Source organism: Urocampus carinirostris, chromosome 16 (assembly GCF_059441175.1).
Source record: "Urocampus carinirostris isolate Australia breed hairy pipefish chromosome 16, RoL_Ucar_1.0, whole genome shotgun sequence".
NCBI classification, from domain to species: Eukaryota; Metazoa; Chordata; class Actinopteri; order Syngnathiformes; family Syngnathidae; genus Urocampus; species Urocampus carinirostris.
In genome coordinates, this window is record NC_142364.1 from 18,379,229 (window position 1) to 18,390,248 (window position 11,020).

Consider the following 11,020-nt stretch of genomic DNA (forward strand, 5'->3'; position numbering starts at 1 on the left):
TTTTTTTCATTTGAACTAAGTACAATTACTGTTCATTAAATTCTAAAATACAACAGCATCCGTCTTTAGGAAAAAGGGAAAACGAAAAGTCTTGTGAACGAAATGTGGGTCTTTCGAAGTTCTTCCTTATTTGGCGGAACCAAAGAAGAGTCTGTGGCTGGAAAAGTTTAGGGGAAATGTATTTGTAACAAGGTAGTCATCTCTTTATTTCCGCACATACTGTGAATATTTATGGCACTGGCCAAACCAAGAAGTAGCTAGCCAATCATATTGCAGGGCAGATGTGGATTGAAATCAAGTGTTTTTTATCCATGTTTATTTCTCTAACATTTACGTATGAGTAAGTGCACATGAGAACATTTGCCTCTCTCTTTTTATTTCTCACTCTCACTCTCTTTCTATTCTAATATTGACCAGGGAGCCAATAATTTTTGCTTGTGGCCCCATAGGAATCCTTAATACAAGATCTTATAGACATTTATTTACCACATTTACTGCCGTGGACTTCTTTTGCTGTGAATGGGAGTGAATGAATTATTACGACAACTATGTCCTCACAAAGCCCATCACTCATTCTAACACAGGGGTGGGAAACTATTTTGAGTGGCGGGCCGCATTGGGTTGAAAAATTTTGTTGTGTCCCTTGCCATGCCTTTTTGCATTCATTTATATCTTTCAGAACATTCCTCTTTAGTACAGTGAGTAATAATAGTGTAATAGTGAGATAAAATTGAATGCCTTTTCCTATGTAATCTACATTGCTAGTGGTCTAGTGATTACACAGTGTATTATTCTTATTAATGGTGTTATTGATAATTATATTATCTGGCATGAGCAAGGATATCGTCAGACATTAAACCGATACGGGTCAAGAAAAGGTTGGGGACCACTAGCTTAATAGGAATTAGCGCTGAGCATTTTCATGGTCCAGAGTGCAGAATTTCATGTATTCACAAAAAAAATATCAGATTTGGTGTTAGAAAAAACATTTTATTCAATGGTACATTCATTTAAAGACCACAGGATAATGCAACATAAAATTGGATTCAGGTATTTTAGGTGGTCAATCTCTTCTTCTCTTTTTCCATCAGTCCACACAAATCAATCTTGCTTCGGAGCCACAACAAGTGCATTCGGGCTTGCTATCTCGTCCCACTCGCCCATTCTTCCATTCTTAGCAGGCTCCGGACTGGAGCACGGGCTGGAACTGTCCCACCATGCAGATGTCTTCCTGCTTCTGGCGCACGACGCGCTGGATGGCCGGGGGAAGGCCGCGTGGGTTCCTGGAGAAGACAATAGCGTAGCCGTCCTCGCAGCTGCCGTCCTCCTTGACAGTGCGGCAGGCATAAGTGATGGCATAGTTGTCGTAGTCGGTGTCGATCACCCAGTAGTTGTCTCCTGCAGAGAGTTTACAATGTTAAGTAAAGGAGTCAGGAAACTGGATTCTTCAACAAGATCTCACCTCCGCTGGACAGGTAGCTAGCCAGTCCCTGGTAGTTCATGAACATCTTGCCAGGGGTTTCAGGGTCGGGGACGGAGTACTGGGCGGCCATGTCGGCACAGACAACCCAGAAGCTGCAGGGTGAGGAAACCAAAAATATTGAAAAAGACGTCTGCACCATCTTTCAAAATAAATTTGAACTTACTAAGTAATCATTTGTTTTTTCGGAAAACGACTTCAAACGGATCCTCAAAAGTAAAAATTAACTGACTACCGTACTTAGAAATAAACGATAAAGTCATAAAAAAACAATGCCTTACACGTTTCTCTTTCATTTGAACATCGAATAAATTCAGTGTAGACCCATGAGAACATCAAACCGCATTGCGGTCAACCCATCCAATAGCGCTGACTGTATACATTCGAGAAAACTATCAATTTATGTGTTGAAAAGACTCCCGCACTGCTTGAAAATAAAAAAATAACTGAATAGTTAACTAATTAATCGATTAATCATTTTCTGTGATGAAACAACGAGTGCACATCCTCAAAAATAAAAATAACTGACTAATTACTTTACAAATTAATCAATGAATCATTTTCCATGTTGAAACGACTTCTGCTCCATCCTCAAAAATAAAAATTAATTGATGAATTAATTGGCTAATGAATTCATTTATTAATTACTTGATTAAATGATTAATCATTTTTGGTTTGGAAACGACTCCTACACCACATTCAAGAAAGATACTGACTAGCTTATTAACTCCTAAATGAATTAACTAATTAATTATTTAATCATTTTTCGTGTTTAAATGACTTCTGCACCATCCTCGAAAATAAACCGTAAATAATTTTTGACTGAATAACTAAATATTTTATAATTTTCAGAGTTGAACTGAATTCTCCCCCATCTTCGAAAAGAAAAAATAACTGATTAAACCACTTTATTAATCACTTCTACATGATGATACTACTTCTGCACCATCCTCAAAAATAAAACTCAACTGACGAATGAATTGACTAATCAATTAACCAATTAATTACTTGATCAATCGATTAATCATTTTCGATTTTGAAACGACTTCTGCACCATACTCAAAAATAGAAAATATCTGACTTATTAATTAACTCCTTACTGAATTAACTAATTAATTAATCATTTTACTCGTTGGTATGACTTCTGCACCATCTTTTAAAATAAAATTTAACTGACTAATTAAATAATAATTTAATCAATGTTTTGAAACCGGCTCCTGCATCAAAAAATAAAATAAAAAATAACAGTAATTGATCAACTTATTCATTTATATTTGTGTTTCAAGAACTTCTGCACCATCCATGAAAATAAAAATTAACTTGGAGGTTAATTATGTAATGGATTAATTGATCATTTTCCATGTTTAAACGACTTCTGCACCAGCCACAGAAATAAAAATGAACTGACTGATTAATAAACTAATTAACGAATGTATTAACTAACCCGAATAGGGTGACACGCCCCTTGGAGGAAGCCGTCATGCTGCCGTCGTCGTCGATGGTGTATTCGGCCGAGATGTTGTCCTGCAGAAACAAACCCTCCGGGTCCTTCTTCTGCAGCGCGTACCATTTCCCAGCATACTGAATGAGAAAGATTCCTCAGTTATTTGTTTACTGTAAAAAACTTTAGACGATCACTCTTGATTTGGCTTACCCTTTTGGGATCGAAATCCGGTTTGACGGAAAAGCTATCGACCACGCACGAGGCGGACAGGCAACTTTCGATGCAGGACAGGATGACCAGCAGGACGGACAACTTGGTGGACGCCATTCTGGGTTAAACAATGTCAAAATGAGTCACTATTTCAGTCAGACCACTTGGAATACCTTTTGTGGGAGTATCTGCAGAAAGTGTCCAAACAAACGTTTGGGTCTGGTGTCGGCGGCCGCTTGCTTTATATACAGCCAAACGCAGACGAGCTTACGACTTATTTTCATTGCCGGGAACTAAATAAGGTGCTTAAATCTATCTGTAATCTCGTTGGCTAGAAGACCTTACTGTAAGCTGGCTTCTGTGTACAAACGAGCCAAAGGTTTACCATAAACAATTGGACGTTTATGTAACCTGAAGGACAATCGCTCGCATGTTGCCTCATGTTCTACATGGGACCCCAAACAAATCCAACCCATTTGTAAATAAACGCATTGTAGTTATACTTTGGGCTTGTTTTTTGGATTTTAGGACCAAATATCCATATTATTCTGTTTGAAAAATTATTAAAAAGAAATGAGAAAGAGTGTTGTTTTGGTTCTCTACTCTTATGTGTGTAACTTAAGGGCATGGACGGAGGGGAGCAATCACTGTTTTGTCCCCACCATTGTTTTGCGTTCAAATGGCTTTTAGCTTATTGCTAATGTCACTTTACGAAGTAACTTTTTTAGGTTTACATTTTTTATTCAAATGTCTAAAAAATTGTGGGTTAGTTGGTAGGTTTTTGGGGTAGATAGGTTGGTAGGTAGGTAGGTAGGGATAGAGGGAGGTAGGTAGGTAGATAGGTAGGTAAGCAGGTACGTAGGTAGGTATAGAGGGGGGAAGGAAGGAAGGTAGGTAGGTAGGGAGGGAGTTAGGTAGGTAGGTATAGAGGGAGGGAGGTAGGTAGGTAGCTAGCTAGCTAGCTAGCCACGTGGGTAGGGAGGTAGGTAGGTATGTAGGTTGTAGGTAGGTAGGTAGGTATAGAGGGAGGAAGGGAGGTAGATAGGTAGGTAGGTAGGTAAGTAGGTAGCTAGCCACGTGGGTAGGTAGGTAGGTAGGTAGGTATAATGGGAGGTGGGTAGGTAGGTAGTTATAATGGGAGGGAGGTAGGTAGGTAGGAATAAAGGGAAGGTGGGAGGTAGGTAGGTAGGTAACCTTTTTTGTACTATTTCCAAATTCAAAAGTATTGAATTGGTTATGATGATTTGACTAAAAGAATAATGCTCAAAGAGTATATTAAATGAAAACCAAAGATAATTTAAAAAAAATGAGTCCCACCGATATATTCTAACATATAAGAAACCTGTCATAAGCTAAAATATCCATTGTCACCAAAATCAGTGGTCGGCAACCGATGTTACCGGCCCCCATAGATAAAAAAGAATTTATTCCATATTTATTAGTGTTTACCTTTTTTTTTCACCCAAACTCAAAGTTTGGTGCTCGTTACACCAGGTTATCACCAAAATTGAGTAATGATGGATCAGTCGACAATTATCGCTGACTTAATTCGCTCAGCATTGGATGCAACGGGAATCGAACCAAGGATGCAGTCTTGTTAGCACTGAATTCTAAGAATTAGGCTACCAGGATTGTGAACGACAAAGGAAAAGGCCTTCAATTTGATCTCATCATCGCATTATTTTAATTCCCGATGTCACATTTTACATTGTTGCATAGGAGCATGATGGGAAAGAGTTCAGCCAAAACAATGTTGTACAATATCGCACCATGAGTAAAAATATGATGATATTGTATGTCTTTTCCCATGTCGTATATTTTGTGAAATAGTGTTCACACAGTGGGTTTGGGATTATTATTATCATTATCAATATTGTTATTATTACTAAGGTTTTGGGCCAAACTGCGAGTTTATATTAAGACATTCCACCGGTCCGTTGTACAGAAAAGGTTTCTGACCACTAACCTAAGTGACTAAGCTTGTCTAACAACAGACTAAAAAGTTTCACCTGTCACTAAATATCAGCGTGAAAAAACATCCAAAATTGCTGCCTATGTGTACTTTCCTTCAACCTGATTAAAGCTGGCCACATCAAGAACATCAAGTTCGCAGGCTTTGCATAAACATTGTAAACAGTGTCCCCGGCCAGACATGACACTCAAGCCAATCAAATCAGACGATCTATTTTCTCCTCGAAGCTCTAACCCGTCTTGTGCGGCCTGAAAGAGCTCAAAGACGCAAATAGATTCATTGTGTAACCGCATCCAACAATAGCAAATAATTTTATGTAAGACCATATTCAGAATTGTGTTCGTTTGTAGCAACCAATGCTCAAACTTTCTTTTGGTCCCCATTTTTCACTCAAAAATAGAGATTTATAAGCCATTTCACAATGTGATGAAAACAATTGAGTGTCATCTGTTCATGGTTTGATGAGTGCCCTTCATCCTTTAATTCCAGTTGACTGATTTTTACCAAGGTTGAATAACACTCCAAGTTAGTCCCATCCCTGCCCACCTGGCTTAGCAAGTTTTCTGTGAGAAACCCTGCACTGACAAATATTTATTTCTAGGTATGACAAGGGTTGGGTAGGGTTACTTTGACTGGATGACTTTCAATTACTTTTGGATTACTCCAATACCATCCATCCATCCATCCATTGTCTTCCGCTTATCCGAGGTCGGGTCGCGGGGGCAGCAGCGTTAAAAGGGAAGCCCAGACGTCCCTATCCCCAGCCACTTCCTCCAGCTCATCCGACGGGACCCCGAGGCGTTCCCAAGCCAGCCGAGAGACATAGTCTCTCCAACGTGTCCTGGGCCGCCCCCGGGGCCTCCTGCCGGTGGGACATGCCCGGAACACCTCCCGAGGGAGGCGTCCAGGAGGCATCCTTATTAGATGCCCGAGCCACCTCAACTGGCTCCTCTCAACGCGGAGGAGCAGTGGCTCTACTCCGAGTCCCTCCCGGATGACTGAGCTTCTCACCCTATCTCTAAGGGAGAACCCAGCCACCCTGCGGAGGAAACTCATTTCGGCCGCTTGTATCCGGGATCGAGTTCTTTCGGTCATGACCCAAAGTTCATGACCATAGGTGAGGGTAGGAACGTAGATGGACTGGTAGATCGAGAGCTTTGCCTTTCGGCTCAGCTCCCTCTTCACCACGACAGACCGGTACAGGGTCCGAATGACGGCAGACGCTGCACCGACCCGTCTGTCGATCTCCCGTTCCATCCTACCCTCACTCGTGAACAAGACCCCAAGATACTTGAACTCCTCCACTTGGGGCAAGACCTCCTCCCCGACACGGAGGGAGCATACCACCCTTTTCCGACTGAGAACCATGGCCTCGGACTTGGAGGTGCTGATCCCCATCCCGGCCGCTTCACACTCGGTTGCGAATCGCTCCAGCGAGAGCTGAAGATCACGGGCTGAGGAAGCCAACAGCACCACGTCATCTGCAAAAAGCAGTGACGCAATGCTGAGGCCCCCAAACCGGACTCCATCCCCGCCAAGGCTGCGCCTAGAAATTCTGTCCATAAAAGTTATGAACAGAATCGGTGACAAAGGGCAGCCCTGGCGGAGCCCAACCCTCACCGGGAACGAATCCGACTTATTGCCGGCAATGCGGACCAGACTCTGGCACCGGGCATACAGGGACCGCACAGCCCGGATAAGACTGTGCGGTACCCCATACTCCCGAAGCACCCCCCACAGGGCCTCCCGAGGAACACGGTCAAATGCCTTCTCCAAGTCCACAAAACACATGTAGACCGGACAGGCAAATTCCCATGCACCCTCAAAGACCCTGAAGAGTGTATAGAGCTGGTCCAGTGTTCCACGGCCAGGACGAAAACCACACTGTTCCTCCTGAATCCGAGATTCGACTTCCTGGCGGACCCTCCTCTCCAGTACCCCTGAATAGACCTTACCAGGGAGGCTGAGAAGTGTGATTCCCCTGTAGTTGGAACACACTCTCCGGTCCCCCTTCTTAAAGACGGGAACCACCACCCCAGTCTGCCAGTCCAGAGGCACTGTCCCCGATGTCCACGCGATGTTGCAGAGGCGCGTCAACCATGACACGCCCACAACATCCAGAGCCTTAATGAAGTCTGGGCGGATCTCATCGACCCCCGGGGCCCTGCCACCGAGGAGTTTTTTGACAACCTCGGTGACTTCAACCCCAGTGATACGAGAGCCCAACCCAGAGTCCTCAGGCTCTGCTTCCCCAGAGGAAGACGTGCCGGTGGAATTGAGGAGGTCTTCGAAGTACTCCGCCCACCGATTCACAACGTCCCGGGTCGAGGTCAGCAGCGCCCCATCGGCACTATACACAGTGTCGATGGCACACCGCTTCCTCCCCCTAAGACGTCGGATGGTGGACCAGAATTTCCTCGAAGCCGTTCGGAAGTCGGCTTCCATGGCCACGCCAAACTCCTCCCATGCCCGAGTTTTTGCCTCGGCAACCGCCAAAGCCGCATTCCGCTTGGCCAGCCGATACCTGCCAGCTGCTTCCAGAGTCCCACAGGCCAGGAAGGCCCGATAAGACTCCTTCTTCAGCTTGACGGCATCCCTCACCGCCGGTGACCACCAACAGGTCTGAGGGTTGCCACCGCGGCAGGCACCGACTACCTTGCGGCCACAGCTCCGATCAGCCGCCTCGACAATGGAGGCGCGGAACATGGTCCACTCGGACTCAATGTCCCCCGCCTCCCTCGGGACATGGGCGAAGTTCTGCCGGAGGTGTGAATTGAAACTTCTTCTGACAGGAGATTCTGCCAGCCGTTCCCAACAGACCCTCACAACACGCTTGGGTCTGCTGGGTCGGGCCGGCATCTTCCCCCACCATCGAAGCCAACTCACCACCAGGTGGTGATCAGTTGACAGCTCCGCCCCTCTCTTCACCCGAGTGTCCAGAACATACGGCCGCAGGTCCGACGAAACGATGACAAAGTCGATCATCGAACTACGGCCTAGGGTGTCCTGGTGCCAAGTGCACATATGGACACCCTTATGTCTGAAAATGGTGTTCATTATGGACAGACCATGACGAGCACAGAAGTCCAATAACGAAACACCACTCGGGTTCAGGTCAGGGGGGCCGTTCTTCCCAATCACGCCCTTCCAGGTCTCACTGTCATTGCCCACGTGAGCGTTGAAGTCTCCCAGCAGTACGAGGGAGTCCCCAGGGGGCGCGCTCTCAAGCACACCCTCTAAGGACCCCAAGAAGGTTGGGTACTCCGAACTGCTATTTGGTGCATAAGCACAAACAACAGTCAGGACCCGTCCCCCCACCCGAAGGCGGAGGGAGGCTACCCTCTCGTCTACCGGGGTGAACCCCAACGTACAGGCGCCGAGCCGTGGAGCAATTAATATGCCCACACCGGCTCTGCGCCTCTCACCACGGGCAACTCCAGAGTGGAAGAGAGTCCAACCCCTCTCGAGAGGACTGGTACCAGAGCCCAAGCCGTGCGTAGAGGTGAGTCCGACTATATCTAGTCGGAATTTCTCAACCTCACGCACCAACTCGGGCTCCTTCCCTGCCAGAGAGGTAACGTTCCATGTCCCAAAAGCCAGTTTCTGTAGCCGGGGATCGTCGCGCCAAGGACCCCTCCCTTGGCTGCTACCCAGCTCTCTGCGCACCCGACCCCTTTGGCCCCTCCTACAGGTGGTGAGCCCATGGGAAGAGGGTCCCACGTCGTCCCTTCGGGCTGTGCCCGGCCGGCCCCCGTGGGTAAGGGTCCGGCCACCAGGCGCTCGCCAGCGGACCCCACCTCCAGGCCTGGCTCCAGAAGGGGGCCCCGGTAACCCGCGTCCGGGCGAGGGAAATCGAGGACCAAAGTTTTCTCTCATCATTAGGGGTCTTCTGATCTGCGTTTTGTCTGGCCACTCACCTAGGACCTGTTTGCCATGGGTGACCCTACCAGGGGCTTAAAGCCCCCGACAACATAGCTCCTAGGATCATTGGGACACACAAACTCCTCCACCACGATAAGGTAGCAGATCAAGGAGGAGTACTCCAATACCAAATATGCTAATAAAAGACAAAAGAAACTAAATATGAATAAAATGATGACTCACAACACGTGGTAAGCTTTCTCTCCTGGCTTTGATCTCTTTGATCTCCAGCAAAACTCACGTAAAATGCGACAGAAACAAATGAAAATAAATCCAAACAGCTTGCCAACATCATTTTTGCCATTCCATGTATTCTGTTACTCCCCAAGCCTGCATGAAATTTAGTAATTTTATTCATATTTAGTTTCTTTTGTCTTTTATTAGCATATTTGGTATTGGAGTAATCCAAAAGTAATTAAAAGTAATCCAGTTAAAGTAACCCTACCCAACCCTGGGTATGAATATATGTTCACGTTTAGCCCACGGAAAAACAAATGAGGAGTACTACAGGGTTCACTTTTAGGCCCATTATGGTTCTTATTTTGTAATATGAAGATGGCGTCATCGTAGATTCTACAGCAATTGCATTTCCGGCGACCTCAAAAAGCGAAATATCACATAACCTTTTTGGAATATTTAAAAAGTCAAGTGATGTTTATTTGTCTAGCCCTTAATCACAAGAAGTCTTAAAAGGCTGCACAAACCACAGACTATTATTACACCATCCCCTGATCTAAAACCTACACAAGGGCAAGGAAAAACTCCAAACTCCAGCATGAAAAAAATGAAGAAACCTTATTTCAGCTTCTAAAGATTCTTCATTTTTTCTGCTTTATTTTGTACATGTTTGCTTCATATGCTTTATAACCAATTAACTATTATAAATTTATGATAGTATACTGTGAAATTTTTCTAAAGATTATACAAAGCAAAACAAATATTGTTCAGCTGGCAGCTGGTTGTTTTATCCTAAACAGTATTTGACTTATTTTATTATTACATCTTAACTAGAAAAAGAGAAGAAGAAAAACTGAAGAAAAAATGGGAAAAAAGAGGACAAAAGACATAACAATCCCAAGAAGGGGAAGATCATTTGTCCGTGGCAATGTTTTTTAACCAGTGTGCCAGGTGACCTTGTGTAGTGGGTCGCAGGATATTACCCAATTTTAAGCATGCTATTTTAAGTATATAGGCTATATCTCCTCACAAGATGTACAGGGAAATACATCAAAAACCTATTTTGTTTGATGAAGCTGTTTATGCTTTTAAAATAAAACAATAATTAAAAAAGTAAAGTAAAAAGCTTGCACACAATTTTGCAGATTTTAATTACCAGTATTATTTTTTTTATCCCCCCCTCCCAAAAAAAAAAACTAAAAAAAGTCAGGATGTAGGAAATATTTTTCACTCATTTTATGTATTTTTTATAGTTCAAGTATTTATATAAGTTTTATGTAAGTTTTTGTTTCCTGGAAAAAGAACCAGATAAAATCCTGAAAAACTGTTCAAAAATACAATAAAATCCGAAATGTGAGAAAAATGTTCTACAGTCAATTTATGCAACATGAAAATGTAAGCTTTTGAGGAAAATACAAGCGTAAAACATGAAACTGGAGCCAGAAATGACTGATTTACGGCGTGCCTCGGGAGTTTGATAAAAACTAAAGGTTGGGACTGGTCTAGAAAGCTCAAGTAATAAAACATGAAAATGCTGCTATCTAGTGGTCATTTTATCTATTGCAGTGATTGGTGCAGATAATGTAACGGAAACAGATTAATAATATGACCTTTTGTAAGGTGCTTATGGGAACGTAGCTTACACTATTATGGCTGCATACAGGTGTGACATTTAAAAGCGTCCAGAGACAGTCGTGGTATCGAGATAATCAGTCCCTGTCCCAACTACAGTAAATCGGGTTTATGCTTGATGAGGTCTTGTTAAATAAGCACTGAGGAGCTTGTGCAGCCAGGCCTCCAAGTAGGAGATGGCTAT

The 11,020-nt window shown here is 44.0% G+C and overlaps 1 protein-coding gene across 1 annotated transcript; it reads right to left on the reverse strand.

Moving 5' to 3' along the window:
• Positions 1-969: 969 nt before the first annotated feature.
• rbp4l (retinol binding protein 4, like) lies at positions 970-3,362 on the reverse strand. The gene is made up of 4 exons (XM_088319653.1): positions 3,135-3,362; positions 2,925-3,061; positions 1,463-1,575; positions 970-1,398 (listed from the first exon to the last, which is right to left on the reverse strand). The coding sequence occupies exons 1-4, from the start codon at positions 3,249-3,251 to the stop codon at positions 1,175-1,177; spliced, it is 591 nt and encodes a 196-aa protein (XP_088175779.1). The 5' UTR covers positions 3,252-3,362; the 3' UTR covers positions 970-1,174.
• Positions 3,363-11,020: the final 7,658 nt, after the last annotated feature.